Genomic DNA, 16,962 nt, shown 5'->3' on the forward strand with positions numbered 1-16,962 from the left:
GAGATAAATGAGAGAGAGAGAGGGGGGGGGGGAGACGAAGATAGAGAAAGGGAAAGGGAGGGGGAGAGAGAGAGGGAAATAGAGGGTGAGATAGAGATAGAGAGCGACACAAAGAAGGGGACTCAAATAGAGAGAGAGAGAGAGAGAGAGAGAGAGAGAGAGAGAGAGAGAGAGAGAGAGAGAGAGAGAGAGAGAGAGAGAGAGAGAGAGAGACCTGAGAGAAGGAGAGAGTGAGATAGAGAGAAAGAGGATGAGAGGGAGAGACTTCAGAGATAGAGAGACTTAAGTGAAAAATAGAAATGGAGGGGGGAGGTAGGGAGAGAGTGGGAAAGAGATACACTTGACAAAGGAGGAGAGTGAGATAGAGAGATAGAGGCAAAGAGGGAGAGAGACTTGAGAGAGAGAGAGAGAGAGAGAGAGAGAGAGAGAGAGAGAGAGAGAGAGAGAGAGAGAGAGAGAGAGAGAGAGAGAGAGAGAGAGAGAGAGAGAGAGAGAGAGAGAGAGAGAGAGTTGATAAAAGAGGAGAGAGAGATAAGAGAGAGATAGATAAAGGTTGATAGCCAAAGGTCTTGATAGAGAGAAGGAGAGAGATTTGAGAGAAAGAGAAATGGAGCGAGAGGGGGAGAGAGAAAGAGAGTTAGAGGGAAATAAATACTTGACAAAGGAAGAGAGAGGGAGGGGGAGGGATAGAATGTGAGTGAGAGACACTGAAGAGAGGGGGAGAGAGTGAGAGGTAAAGATATTTGAGAGAGGGAGAGAAAGAGAGGGAGAGATACCCGAGAGAGGGAAGAAAGTAGAGAGGGAGAGATACTCAAGAGAGGGAATAAAGTAGAAAGGGAGATGCATAAGAGAAAAAAAGGTAGGGGTCAAGGAAGAGAGAGGGGGAATGTAGGGAAGAGACAAGAGATAATGCTGATTACTGAAATTTGACTAAGTTTGAAATTTATAAGAACACTCAAAATACTAGAATTTGCATTACAACCCTTAGAGATCTGGAACCACTCTCAAACATCCTGACAATATATACATAAAATATAACTTGAAGTATAAGAATACTAAAAAAACTAGAATCTGCATTATAGCTCTTAGAGATCTGGAACTACTCTCAAACATCCTGACAATATTTTATGTATATATCCTACCGAAAAACCTAATGGAATGCTAAATGAATTGCATTTTATTGATAGACAAACATGTACGTGGTTTACAAACTAAAACCGCGTACGGGGTTTTTAGTTTCTAAACCGCGTAAGGGGTTCTTAGTTTCTAAACCATGTATTTAGTTTTTAAATCGTGTACACGGTTTATCTTTGGTTAGGCTCAGAAAAAAGAGCCTAAACACGTACGAGGTACTTTAAATTTCAAATACCCCGTGCACGTTTTGTTGTTTTTCAATTTTTTTTTGGGGTCTGTCCACTTTTCTGACCACCATCTTTGTGCACTTACCCTTCAAGCACACTGCCTAGAGCTCACTGCTCAAAACACATAACAAGAAGGGCTACAACCCTTGGGAAGGCTCACTACCTTACACAAACATTTGGATTACATCTGGAGGATCATGAAATGATAAAATAACATCTCATGCTTGGTTACAGTTCCGGTTAAGCACATAACACAAACTCTGCTCTTTCACACTTCTTCACACTTCTCCTCTACTACTGAAAGATCAAAACATTATTCACACACAGAGATACCTCGTAGATACATCTCTCACATGACCATTACACATAAAATACAAATCATCAACCTATATTTCAAGGTCGGCTCAACACTCAACACAAATTACAAAGCATATAACCTCACATGCTATAACAATATATGCAGACCAAAACAATATTGGCTAAGATATAGTTTGGACCTAAACCAACACCTCAAACACGAAACACTCCAAGAATTACGACTCGAACATCCACAACACGCTACAATCATCATGAATGTTGCATAACACGAAGAACACCAACAAATCAAGAAAATGATCAATAACGCGCACAACGATCAATGTGGACCATCAACACAAATATAACACGATCTAGAAACATCCACAAGCAATGTGAATTACCACAACATCACCACTTACTAGAATCTTCATTATCGTTATACCGAACCTAAAAAATATCAACTGTATTGATTGTCAAACTGAAAGATTCACTTGCAGACCTCCAAATCACAAACCATCTGATTTGAGGACACATAAGAACGTCCCAAACACTTTGCCAAATCTACAAACCAAGATATTGCAATTCCAGAGCAAAATCTAGAACAACAATCACACTAAACAACTGAATACCGACCTCAATACTAGATCTCATAACTCGATCAAATCATCATGTGGACCATTGAAACCTTAGCTGAATCAACTAGAGATACTTATCTCAACACCCATTAATCCACAACAACTCATCTGCAACACACTAGCCAAACCAACTCATCCAATCTGACTGCAGCATTGGAACACATGAATATATTGACATCAATAACAACACATCATTCCAACAAACTTCTCAACAATATCCAACATTTTAATCATGTGGTAGGTTGACAAAATATAATTTTCTAGTCATGCAAACCAGGGAAGTAAGGTCATAAACAGTTAAACCTACCTATCAACTCATTCTCTATGAAGAATTCTGAATTTTCAAAAAATTCTTCCTTAACATCATCCCCCAAAATCAATTCGATGTGCTTGCTAGGACACAATAGGTGCCTTTTAAGACCCTTTAAGATAAACTAATCAATTTTTCAAATAACAATGCAGGTAAATTAAAAAAAATTTAAACTAAAAGTTAAAATTTATGTGTCCTTATATATGTAGTACATAAAATAACTCATAGCTATATATTGGACATTTGTATATAAATGTATATAATATTAAACTATTCTAGAAAATAAATATAAAGTTAAAAAATGAAATGGACATTTTATGTATAAAGTCAAAAACATTCAAATTTGAATCCAAATTTAATGGTCGCTCTCAATTTTAAAAAAAAAAATTATCTATTTAAAATTGTTCAAGTATATATGATAAATTAGATATATATTTAATAACAATTATATATAATTTTTTACATTATGTCCAAAATCCTTCCTTATATATAAAATTTTCCCAAAATTATTAATAATAAAAATCACTAAATACGACCATACAGCCATCAAATTTAGTTCGTGTCCAATATTGGGAAAGAAAATTATTTAATCCTTTAGTTAACGAGTTACGACGCCAAATAATTAAATCAACTTCGAAGTTGAATCAAATATTAAAAAAGTCAATAATCTCACACTACACTTTTTTCCCGCCACACAAGGAAGCGGGAAAATGCTAGATGAATTCAAAACAACCACCGCAAATAATAAAATTAAGATAATAAATTCCAACTCTGATACAGAATGGTTTTCTTCCCTATCGCCTACGATTTGCTCTGGGCCAGAGTCAGGGCTTATCTATCTTATATTACTTGTTACCTAAAACCCTAATTCAAAACCCTTCGCATACCCAAAAGAAATCATGACTGTTCTCAGTAATAATGTGTTCGACTCTCTCATGACCAGAGAAGTAAGGCCTTTCACAGGTATTAATGCAGAACATTGTGTGTTTTATAGAGAAAAAATAACTATCATGGTGATGGATTTTGAAGTGAGATCTGATATCCCAATGTTCTTATATTTTTTATTTTAGTTACCGATGTTTTTCTTGATGATGGGTTGCAATCTACAATTGTAAATGTCGACATTTTTTTTATATTTCTAGATGTCTTTATAAAGACAATGTCTTCGTTTTCAGCTGAGATGCCTTCTTTCAAAATGATTTTTATCTAGGTAGATTAGCTAATGAATTTTAGTCGCAATGCAGTGCGAAATAGGCCCAATCTGGCCACAATGACATCTGAGGGAGGGGTTGGCAATGGAGTTCTAACTATCGAATGTGATTATGGCTCTACGCCCGCGCTTGCTGTCTCATTTGCCAAGGTATTTTAAATAATTTTCGATTTCCTTTTCTTTTGTGTATGAATTTTCTACCTGAAGTTTGTATTTTATAAGGTCATGGATTGTATCACATTGAAGATCTGGTAAAATTTTAGAAAATCCCCCCTGCAACAATAATAAACTGTAGCAGCCTAAACGAATTAATAACCTTATTTCGTTGATTAATGGGCGTAGCATTGCAATTTGGATTAAACATTGCAAATCCCTGGCAGTTAGTGTATATTAATGAAAATGATCTATTTGATATTGGGCATTGACGAGAAGGCCTGATTGTCTGGCATTTTTCCTGTAGACAAGGAGTTGCGGCCATATTCTTGCTGTTTCAGATGAAGAAGGGTTTGTTAGTCTGTTCAATACACGCCGCCGGTTGCCATCGTTTATGTCTTGTGAACAAGAAACAGGTTAACTGTGTGCTTTGGCATCGATCAAAGTTATAATGTTTCAGGTGTTTTAATATGAATTTTGACAGGCTTTTATTTTGTTTTGGTTGCAGTGAATGCAAGGACAGAACGGTGGAGAGCTCATTATAATGCCCTCTTTGACCTTTGTTGGATTCGGGTAACACATGCTATGATATATATAATGTCTGCGGAATGTAGTTTGCTTTTCTTTTATGCTCACTAAATTGTAAGTCATCTGCATTAGGCTTACAAACCTACCGCGGCAACTTTATCAGGGAATTAGGCCCAAAGGATATTAAACCTAAAAATCACTCTGCTTTTCTGTTGGATCGCTGTATTGTGTATTGTCAAATGCTACCATGCTGCAGGAGTTTATCATAAGCAAGTATTAAGATAATGCGTAGTCATGGGCTCACGCGCACCCACCTGCACACACACATATAATAGACAGCTCACACCATGCCACCATGATGCCATTAACATGCATCGATGTGCGAAGACTCAAATAGATATCGATAGTCAAAGGTCAAAAATGGCAATTCATTAGAGCCACCTTAGAATGCTACTTAAGGCTATATGCGAAACATAAGATCTCAAGCTAGCTCTGCTATAACGTGGAGCTTTTGACCCTCACGGAAAACCGGATAGTATTATGAAGAGATTGTAAAAAAATTAACTTAGTCGTATGCTTTTCTATAAATCAATGGTAATATTTTAGAAAAGGCAAAAATTGAACTGGACAAGCATCAGGATCCAAAGAGCAAAACCACACAATCTATTCTTGCATCAACTATCTTCGTACAAATAAGATCCCTGCAATCAATTAGATCCTCCACGGCCCCATAAAAGCTGCAGTACCTTGCCTGAAAAAAATAATTGTGCAAATGCAGAGGAGGAGCAGAGAATCGTACATCAAAAAACACCATTGACCTCACTGCCAACTTAAACTGGGGTATTGAACCAATTCAGAGACTATTTCTTTCATTCCAAGCTATTTCGCGTTTCTGAATTGTCAATTTTGGATGAAATTGATACTAACCAAGTATCCATGTGCATTGTCAAGAATTTTTTCTTCTTCTTTAGGTGATCCACCCAATGATTTTCATTTTTCTTTAGGTGTTCCACCCAATGATTTTCATTTAGTGTTTGATCACGGTTTCTTGTAACTATATGTCAATGTTGTTGGTTTGGTTAGGGTTCGGGGTTTGGGTTTGGCAGTTTGCTGGTTTTTCGCAGGTTTATTATGTTTGGTGTGTTGTGCTTGCCCACGAGCTTTCAAATGTATGGACATCAATTTAAAATACATTAAAATAACTATAATTGCACAAAATGTACAGAATGAGAACACAGTTGATAATTGATTATGCAGTGCCCCTTGTCAAATCATAAATGTTAAACATGGAATATATCATTGTAGAATTTTCCTAAATCAGGTTTGCCTCAACAATCCAAAAGCATAAGTTGAATTCAGTTAATTGGATTTTATTTGGAAAAATATCGCGAGAAATTACTGCTTTTCCAATGGTGTGGCAGTCCTCAGCAGGGTTGAGGGGCAGCACTGCTTGCGAAATTTAAGGGCAATGTTCTAGACAACTTTGTTGTGATATAGGGCGGAGTCGAGGGAATGGAACCCTGTCACCAAATTCAAATTACACAAGAGCCATCATAGTTTCATGCCTTTTTTATAATTTTACCACTTTACAGCTTTAAGGTTTGATATGTTTTGTTAGTTAGACCTTTAGCTATACCAAGCTTGAATGGTTAGGCTGCCGCTGGACTCAGATCAGATGCAGACCCTGATTGGAACTCAACTCAGATTTATCTAGGTTCAGAAGGGGTTTTTGGTGAACCTGGTATTATAGCTTTAAATGATATTGGTCAGTGTTTATTTATAATTTTATTGTTATACTTTATATTAGTTTAATCTTAATATTTTATAAAGTTTATAAATATTCTTGTGTACTAGCAATCTTGAGAAATATGTATATTGGTTCTAATATTTTTGTTTTTAGACTTTTACATTACATTTATATTTATCACTTTTATGTGTTTTGTACAGACAAATTCAAAAAGAATTCAATTTCAATTTTTTCTCGGATCTACTAACCTAATAATCCAAACTAAGATTCAAATTAAAATCGATCACTAAAGAAATAATACTTTTATCAATGAAAATCAGTGCAGTGAAACACCTAGCCTCCTTGCTTTAGAAAGCTGCAATGAAGTTGCATAGAGTAAGGCAGTGTAGCAAGTTTATCTAATATTGGGAATGAGTATATCGTCCATTTATCCTTATTTTTGTGTGGTAAAACTTGTGCGTTATGGTAGTGAGGAGATTATTTCCTTTGGCCATTCCCTAATAATGTCCCCTATTACAATTCCACCACAACTCCATGTGCAATTATCTCTTTGTTAGAATTCGAAAACACTTTTTTGGGAGACGAGTCTTCTGTACTATGTAATGTCAAAGCATTTTCTATATCTTCTATAAGTAACAATGGAATTTTTTCCTTATCTTTGATCCGTGCTTCATCTATCACCCAATATATTGGGAATCAATCGTCCGCTTTTCTTGCTTTTCGCAGTTAATGAAATTCAGTTAACTGATCTTTGAGTACAACTTATTGCAATTAGGATCTCTATTACGTAGCAAGGTTTGTTAGCAGTGCTTTCTTTCTGTTATTTTTTATTTTTGTCAAAGCAATTATTATTGCTGTGTGCAGGATGATGCCTGGATGTTGACAGCTTCTGGAGATCAGGCGGTATGTTTCCGATTTGGTTATTTGGTGAATGCAATTTTCTTTTCAGACTGTGTACGAGATAGACACCAGTAGTGGTTGCAACTTACAAGTATAATGATAAATGGCTCACAAAGTAGGAGGATTAAGTGGTTCGTCTTATAGAAAGGGGAACCATTCATGATCATAGTGAACGTTATGGTACCTAATAGTGGCTTAATGACTAAGCTTGCTTTTGTTTTATGGATAAGTATTCGGAGTGTGTTTCCAGAGAATAACTATTTAACATCCAGAACATTGTCAGATCATATCCCATTGTACTGCCGAAGGGATTTATACTTTTGTGATAGTACTATTGGAAAATTTACCCTTCTTAAATGTTCGAGTTCATGCATTCTTTCTGATTCTGGTGCCAGGAAAATTGTTCTTATTAAATGTCTGATTTAATTGCATTATAAAACCATGCACCCGAAAGCTCACCCTACTCCAATTTTTCTAGTAAGTGTTGCTTGGCTTTAAGGCCATATTTCATTTGGAGTCTTTTATTCTAACAGGATTTATCTTGATCTTTCAGATTAAGCTCTGGGATGTAGAGGCCAGGGCAGGACTTGGTATCATGAAATTCCATACAGGAAGTGTCAAGTCACTATGCTCACATCCTCTGCAGTCTGGTAGGCTTGTTTTTTCAAGAAAGTCTACAATTAGTGACAAAGATCTTTGTTTATATCATCTACCATGAAATGGAACATGCTTGGTTATCTTATGTGTTTCTTACTACAGTTTATGCCTAAAATAGGCATTCTGGCCATTTTTTCAGTTTGAGCATTGCCAACTTATTTTTAGATTTTTGTTGTTACCTTGTAAGTTGTCACCACGGCTAGCTTAAAAGTAACACTCCGTTCTTCTTACAATATGAATAAAGTACCATATAGCTTGCTCAGAGGACCAACCAATTCAAGCATCGTATTTTAGCTATTGATAAACAGTGTTAAGTTTTAAATGTCACCTTGACACCATATAAAACGCAGTCACTCGTTACATGGCAACTTGAGCCTTGAAACCAAAAGAAGTTTTCATGGTATTCTTGATTTGCACGGTATAGTTTTCTTAGTTGACAATTGGAGCCCAGTTGAGCTACATAACAGTCGTAGTATTACTGTATTTGAGACATGCATTTGTCACCACGGCTAGCTTAAAAGTAACACTCTGTTCTTCTTACAATATGAATAAAGTACCGTATAGCTTGCTCAGAGGACCAACCAATTCAAGCATCGTATTTTAGCTATTGTTAAACAGTGTTAAGTTTTAAATGTCACCTTGACACCATATAAAACCCAGTCACTTGTTACATGGCAACTTGAGCCTTGAAACCAAAAGAAGTTTTCATGGTATTCTCGATTTGCACCGTACAGTTTTCTTAGTTGACAATTGGGGCCCAGTTGAGCTACATAACAGTCGTAGTATTACTGTATTTGAGACATGCATTTGTTACTCTCATACAAGGGTTCTATTCAGAAGCACAATTTCCTTCTCAAGGTGGATGTACAAACTTCACCACTTAGTTTGAAAACATAAATAAATTGCATGATAGCTGACATGCATTTTAAACATATTCATGCGCTGTTGTTATTGTCGTTGTTACTACTACAACTGCAAATTCTTTTGGCTCCCTTGCAGAACTCTTTGCATCAGGCTCAAGGGATGGCACTATAGCCTTTTGGGACATGCGCAGTGCCTCATCTTCATGTGACCAAACCAACGAAGAATGTTTTCTGTAAGAGCTGTTTATTTGCAAATGTGATGAAGCAAGACACACACTCATAAACATTCTTAATAGTTTCTCTGTCTTTCTTATTGTATCGAGTGCTGATAATAAGAGGTGCTTTGTCTTTTTATGATTCAATGTAATTTTGTGTTGTTCTATCAGTCCAGTTGCCAGTATAATAGATGCACACATTGCAAATCATGGACGGAGAGTACAGCGAAATAAGGTGTGGTAGTATTCCATATATTATTAAAATATATTTGTTTGTACAGCTATATTGTTCGAATCAAAAATGGAAATTGAATTTTAGTTTTTCAACATTCAGGCTTCAAAAAGCATCACAGCTGTTCTTTATCTTAAAGATGAAAGAGTAATTGCTAGTGCAGGAGCTGCAGACAGGTAATTCTGTCATTCCATCTGAACTTCATTTTCCCATTTTATATTTGTCTTAAAACCTAGGTTACCGGGTTCGGCCTCCTAGACCCCTGGTACTGGTCTGGTCCGGTCCTGGTCCGGTCCGTCCTTGGTTCGGACAGGGTCTGTGATTCACAGGCCTGGTTCAGACCAGGTGGAACCCAAGAGGAGCCAGGTCAAACCCAGGGTCTGACAGCCCAAAAATGGTTTTTTGTTTGCAAAATTTTTTTTTTTTTGAATTCCACCACATAAAAAATTAAAATATAACCCTAAAAGTGAGTTTTAAAACATTAACTTGGCTCATTTCACATGAGCAACATGACTACAAGATAGGGGGAACAAAGATGTGGGGTATAGAGCCAGAGCATACTGTTTTGGATGCTTTCACTTCTCAGCTTGTTGCATTTGATGACTCAGGTAGCGAGCAAACTTAAAGTGCAAGTGCAAGTGTAAGTGGCATTGGCATTGATTCATCTAATATCAATGTCAATGATGAGGAGGGGAATGAGGATGATGAATTAGAGAATCCATTTGATGATCAAACTTTAAATTGTTGAAAGTTGAAACAATGATACTTGAATATTTTATCATTTTGATATTAAACTTGATGTATATGATGCTGTTATGTTATGATCATGATGCTATGATTACAAGTTTATGTTGGTTTTGTTGTTTATATGATGCTATGTGACATGCTAATCTTAATTCATGCTTATAGACTGTCTATATATATAAATATAATTTACATGTAAACCCCTTTTCAAAATTTTGCCGTACTGATTCTTCGAATCCGAACTGGTGCCCGAACCTGAACCAGCAACCTAGCTTAAAACAAATACTTTAGTTTCAAAATCATCGCAGAAATTGGTTAGGGCATATGAGCTGCATGGAGAAGCCTTTAAAGCACTTTCATGGTGCAATCTAATGTTGGTCGAGTATATTCAGTTGCAATCCCTTCCTTATCTTATGTACCCTAGGTTAACTAACTTTCACAACTGAATGTGACAAGGACAAGCAAAAGGTTTTTTTTCAGTCATTCTTTATGTTTCTTGAACATTTAGGTGTTGACACTTGGTAAGCGATAAACGATCGTCCTTGAGGGTTCTTGAAGGGAAATTGTGAGGGTTATGCTAATGCAATACAATCAGGGACATTATGAGGGTTATGCTAATGCAAAACAACCAGAATATTTGTGAGAGTTTCACTAATGCAAGATGATCATAGTATAGTCAAGAACAAGTGATCATAGAAAGTACATATACAGGTTGAGCCGGCGCCAGCCAGGCCAGTGTAGTACCATCTGCAAGTCGCAACTATAGAAAGTAGTGGTTCGTGTGAGCCATAAAACGGGAACGCTGTCGAAAGATATCAGTGGTCGAGAAACTAGGTGGTTTGTGGAGGACATATCTGACCAAGAATCTAACTGCTGCACTGGCGCTAGCCAGGCCAGTTTGGTGCCCCATGCAACTGTAGAAAGTAGTGGTGCATGTGAGCCTTAAGACAGAACGCTGTGGAAAAACATCAGTGGTCGAGAAACTAGGTGGTTTGTGGAGGACATATCTCACCAAGAATCCAACTGCTGCACTGGGAGAACAATTTTTTTGTGTTCCCCACAACATTAAATTCTTGGTTGCAGACACCATCTAGATATTTCAACTATGAATGGACAGTCTCAAGTATCTGGATTCTGATGTGAAGGTACATATAAGGAAAATCAACACAGACGAAGACCAAAAGTTTTTAATAGTGCTTTACCTGTTGTAACTAAACCCATCAAATAGTGAGTGTCCTTTTAAATGGGGCAATAGCTTAGTAAATGATTCAACAAATTATGCAATAAGAACAATAAATAATACTGACAATGAATCAAAATTTCCTTAACATTTGAATACAATCTTTTCTTTTGCAGTGCGTACAATTGGTTTACATTTCACATATATGCACCCTGCCTTGAAGATTTTATTTAGTTTTGACTTTTGAATGGTTAAGATTCCAGATGAAAGAAATGTCATAAGTACAAGGCTGGAATTAACTAAATGAAAATCTATCGTGCTTTTCCTTTCTTTTCCAGCGTAGTCAAATTCTGGGATACTCGAAAGCTGAAAGCTCCAATTGCACAAACCCCTCATCAATGCCAGGTTATTTCTATACTACCATAGTTGACTGATTCTTTTTTCAAGTTATTTTAAGGCATTTCCTATAAAGTAAAACATGCCTTCAAAACTTTTCAATGTAATTTTTGCATTATGACTGGCTTTCTATCAATAGGTTTTACCAAACTTGACGATACTAATTGTTACAGTAAATTGCATACTTTTTCTGATGCAGAATTTCCGGTTCTTTAAAATTTGAAATATAGAATTTGCTCTTCTACTCCACTAAATGAGTCATATTATGGTATTATTAGAATGCGTCAAATCCCTAAGATGAGATTTTTTCCTTATGCTAGTGTGTTCTATGACAAGATGGCAGCATAACTAAAAAATGTGTGTAAACTGCATAACTATTAGCTATTATTTTATGTTAATGCAAATTCTAATGGTCTATTAATGTCCTGCATACTGTTAAATTGTACGAGGATTTCGCTTTCAATCATTAAGGGCCCTGATCTTTCTAGTCATAGCATATAACTCATGGGTTTCATGGATTGTTTTGCTATTGCCAACAGGATTTCTGTTTAAGCTCAGTATTCAAATGTATTTAATTCTTGTTTGGTTCGTGTTGGTGACAGGAAGGACGAGTTCATGGAGTATCTAGCCTGGCTCAAGATTCAACTGGGACATTTATCATAGCATCTTGCATGGATAACAAGTTAGTTCGACTTCCTTTAGATTATGGGCGTCTATAACGGTTATTTGTGATTATTGTTGATACTGCTAGTCTTACCTTGAATAAACTAATAAGCTCACCAACCATTGAGTTGAATTTGTAAATCTCTTGAAGTACCCGATTCAGTGAATGATTTGCACGTTTCAAGTGGTATTTTTTGTTCTGTGTACAGGATTTACATGTATAATACACTTCAACCAGATAAGAGTCCTCTGAAAAGCTTTTCAGGTCATGAGCTTGATTCTTTCTACATAAAGGTAGTTACAGAATTACTACCCATCATAGAATGTGTTTGAATCTTGTCATGTTAGACATCGTCAATTTCCCCTGTTTTTCCCCAATTTTAATGTTCATTGACTAACATTTGTTTATTCAATATTGTAAACTGGTTGTGAACTTCTGGGTCTAACTTCCCTAATTCATTGAGTTCCATATAACGATATATTTTTGGTAGTAATCCTGACATTTTATTACCAGCTCTGCTAGCTGCAATTATTATTCAGTGATGTTCATGTTTGGATGTAATTGTATGCTATCTGATGAATGATGTACCTGGTACTGAGAATTTGTTGATTTTGGTTTTAATGTTTTTCTAAAATTTTGATTGATGCAGTCTTGCTTCAGTCCGGATGGAACTCATATACTCAGCGGATCAAGTGATGGGAATGCCTTCATATGGCAGGTCTGTTTTCAATTTGCCAGTCAAATTGGGTGTAAGTTTCTTTGAATGGTTCCAGTTGTATAATCTTGCTTGATATTTCAATCTGGTTTTTCAGGTTGATAGGCCAGAAGAATCTCCTGTTAAACTCAACGGACATCTACGGGAGACAACTGCTGTTGACTGGTAATACTTACTGTTTCCTAATACAATGCTTTTAAACCTGATTAAAATCACTATTACCCAGAGAATGATTTTGAGTCAACGCTCTACTCTATTGGCAAGGACAAACTATCTTTCTGTGTTTGCAGAGGTGATACTGTTGGGTCTATACTGTTTGCAGGCCTGGGATGATTCGTCCTGCAATCAGCCCTAATCCCTGAGTCATTGGGATTGTCTAACTCTGGTTATAACTGGCTGGAGAATTTCTCTGCATCTAAACTTGAACTTAGCCTAGTGTTTGAGCCCTGAGACTCACGGCCTAAAATAATTAATGTCATACCACATTGTCTGATTAAACAACAGAATTTGCCCGCCCTTGACTCTTTTGTATTTTCTAATGGCAGTATATTGCTTCTTACAGGTGCCCATCTGATTTCTGTAAGATTGCGACATGCTCAGATGATTACACGGTATGTTAGGCCCTTTTTCTGGCCAATGAGTAATTCATCAATAAATGTTTGTTCATCATAATATTAAGATCCTGAATCAATTTTCTTTTTACAATTCCTTCTGTATGCTTATTTAAGTTGTGTACCACCAGGTTCGTGTTTGGAACATTGAGAATTCCAATTTTGAGAGAATGCATTCTACGCCATCTGCAATCCGTCAAAGAATATCCGCTTATCCTGCATCCATTTCCCAGAGATTATTTAGTTCCCCACATAACGGGCATCTTGAAAATCCTCTCCCAGATACCCCTGCCTATGATCTAGAATTTGTCTCTGCAGACAAAGATAAAGCCATTACATCACATTGTTTACGAGAAAATGAAGCTTCAACGCCGAAGGCCTCGAAGATCTCAGTATCAAAATCATTGTCGACGGAAAGCTTATCGTTAAGCCCTAATTCAGACGTTCTTTCAAGGGTTTTCTCGCCAAGTGGTAAAGAAGGTGGAGCTACTACTGAAAGAACCCCAGAATCCATGAAGAGCCCCTCTTCAGTCTTAAATCCGCCCTCATCTTCAAAGAGAAAAACCATTCTGGATTATTTTGGGGCAAATTAATGGTTTGGTTTTTCAATGTTCTTGGTGCTAAATGATACAAAGGTCCTCTATTAATGTCTGTAATAGGTGTATACGCCATAGCTAAACGTGAAATCATACAGTAAATCAACCATATGCAGGCCTTAACAAAGTTGCAAAGGCGATATTGGTTATTCGAGTGTACAGATATACATTGCACGAAGGTTTAATCCGCGTCTATTGAGTTGATTATAGCTGTAAAATGTACAGCTGCATCATTTACTGAACAATGCGCGCAATATTTTTTTTGTTAAAAATGTTCATAAAAATTGATTTTGGCTGGAGGTAATGGACATGGACGATTTGAAATCTTACCTTATGCAATGGAATTATGTATTTGAATATCCTTCATGACAACGGCGATATGGTGCATTGACTTCAATAATATACATGTGGGTTATCCTCTGTCCCTCCTTATTGTGTCAGAAAAGGATTTGAATGATGTAATTTCTCTCTTGAATACTGGAATTGTGTATGGAATTTGTGGGAGTATTATTTATTTTTAATAAAGAACAATTTTGCTTGTTTAAATCTGTGAGCACAATAGTCTAGCGAAGGCACAAGGTCTTACGAATACAATAAATCAGCAGAGATTTAAATCTTGATAATCGTTTCACCAATGAAATGTTTAAACCGCGACACTACATGTCTTAAGACCAAAATCAAATGACAACAGTTCTAACATTTTTGTATTTATTGAAGCTGGCAAGGCCACAGGGAACAAAAGTAGTTTTAGGTTTCTGTATTGATCAAAGTTGACAAGGTTACAGCAGAACTTTGTTCCGGTTCTCTTAGAGAATCGAACATAGTACTTAATGTCCAAAATGGGCAGCTCTCTGTAGTTCTACTTTTCATTTGTTAGCATTTATTCTGCTCGCATCCTTTCCAGTGTAATTTGGGAGCTTAAAATTTGATTTTGCTATACCCGCGTCTCTATGGTTTCTATCCATAATATCTCGATGGATATTCATTTGAGAAAGCTCATTCTTCTATCCTATTCATCTGTGTTGTTTTTTATAATCGATAAATAACAGCTATGGGGTTGCGCCTTTTGCAATAATGATCCAGCAAACTCATTAACAGGTAAAACATCATCATAAATCAGACTGCCAATTCAGGATTGTGCTTCACTTTTGTCAGGGAGTGAAGATGCATTCATTTTTCTTCTTCTTCCTTTGCATTACCGTCCAATTACCTTCTGAGACCCCATCTCTCTGTACTCGTTTCAAGTTCAACGGATAAATCAGACTGCCAATTCAGGATTGTGCTTCACTTTTGTCATGGGAGTGAATATGCATTCATTTTTCTTCTTCTTTCTTTGCACTACCGTCCAATTACCTTCTGAGATTCCATCTCTGTACTCCTTTCAAGTTCAACGTAGATTTTTCAGCACTATTCAAAAGGCGAAATATATGAGATCCCCTCCTTCCCAGCCGTTCCCAAGCTTGGTGACGAAGCAGATTTAACATGATCATTCCCTACAGGAGGAACAGTTGGAGTTTGAGCGTGATTTACTTGGTGAAAGCTTGTGGAATACTTCCATGGATGACTTTTCACAGGCATCAACACCGGTTTTACCATTCCCACACAGCTCATCCTTGTCTACCGAGTAATGGTGGGAAGAGACATAAAAGGTAAATTTTTTATATTTGATTCTTATACAGTTAAGTTTAATGTAGTGCCGTGCAGTTTGTGAATGGAAGAGATTTGTATTGCTTAAATTCTAATTTTAAATTTTGTGACCAAGTTAAAGGCCATTTTTGTGACAAAATTCACAGGTAGGTCTCATTTACATACTCGCTTTTCTTGTCATGTATTTCATACATTGGAGACATAAATGCAAAATTTCTTGGTATGTCTGATTTTTTTAATTGATCAAAGTTGAAAATAGAAATTACAAATAAATAAATAAATAGCAGTAGTAGTCCAACACAAGAAATAAAAGATCTTACTAACTGTTATAAAAAAATCAGCTATACAAAAAGTAAAATGTAAAATTGCAACAAGACTCACCTAATTGGTTTTTGTGATTATTATTGTAATATATAAATTGAATTTATTGTATAAATGGTTGTCTTGATCGTGAATTTAGCTTTCTCCTTTATATCTTTTCTAGCTTCCCACCTTGATTATGATGAAAACTCACTTTTTTATTTATAATTATGTGTTATATACTAAAAGTGCAATTGAAATCCTTGATTTTGATAGCAGGCATGACAATAGCCTTCAATTTTATTAAAATCGCTTGTCAGTTAACTATTCTTAATATTTTTGTGATTTTTGGTTTGAATTTAGAAACTTGAACAAAAAAATCAACGAATAGGCAAATGTTCTTTTGAAAAAACAATTCACTTGTCATCCCTTTTTGATGTTGTCGTTGCTTCTCAATTGGTCATTTGGCCACAAATTGTGCTCTCATGTCGCAAAGTTGTTGCGACTAGGTGGAAGGATGCTAACGGTGATCACTTGATTGTCCAAGTTTTTGGATCTTCTTTTGATGACCCCCAAGATGATGACATTAATATCGGAACCCAAAACAATAATATTGGAATAGCAGTTAAACAATTAAGCATAGACAGTAATCACAAAACAAAAGCCATCCACACAACACCAAGATTTGTACGTGGAAAACATGGTAAAGGGAGAAACCACAGTGGGAAGCCTACCCACAGTTAGATAATACTTCTATAGTAAGTATGTGAATTACAATGAAGGGGCTTGCACTTGCAAGAAAGCCAACAACCTAGAGCACACTGTTCATCACAAAAGGAGCCTCACTGACTACATAGAAATCAAGACTACAATCTGGAGAAGTGTTGAACTGCAAAAGATAGCATCTCCTATGTCAGAGTACAATTTCGGTTAAGCTCAATATCGGAGGATTAAATCCTCTTACATAAACCAACTCCTCTGCCTGAATGATATTACATTAT

The 16,962-nt window shown here is 36.3% G+C and overlaps 1 protein-coding gene across 1 annotated transcript; it reads left to right on the forward strand.

The window, feature by feature from the left end:
- The first annotated feature begins 3,369 nt into the window (after nucleotides 1–3,369).
- Nucleotides 3,370–14,434, forward strand: LOC131076129 (uncharacterized). The gene is made up of 16 exons (XM_058013189.2): nucleotides 3,370–3,566; nucleotides 3,848–3,963; nucleotides 4,274–4,382; nucleotides 4,475–4,539; nucleotides 7,106–7,144; nucleotides 7,695–7,791; nucleotides 8,798–8,894; nucleotides 9,048–9,111; nucleotides 9,211–9,284; nucleotides 11,371–11,437; nucleotides 12,031–12,110; nucleotides 12,301–12,385; nucleotides 12,742–12,810; nucleotides 12,905–12,972; nucleotides 13,370–13,418; nucleotides 13,550–14,434. The coding sequence occupies exons 1-16, from the start codon at nucleotides 3,503–3,505 to the stop codon at nucleotides 14,009–14,011; spliced, it is 1,605 nt and encodes a 534-aa protein (XP_057869172.2). The 5' UTR covers nucleotides 3,370–3,502; the 3' UTR covers nucleotides 14,012–14,434.
- The last annotated feature ends 2,528 nt before the right edge of the window (nucleotides 14,435–16,962 follow it).

This window comes from Cryptomeria japonica, chromosome 10 (assembly GCF_030272615.1).
Source record: "Cryptomeria japonica chromosome 10, Sugi_1.0, whole genome shotgun sequence".
Classification (NCBI taxonomy): domain Eukaryota; kingdom Viridiplantae; phylum Streptophyta; class Pinopsida; order Cupressales; family Cupressaceae; genus Cryptomeria; species Cryptomeria japonica.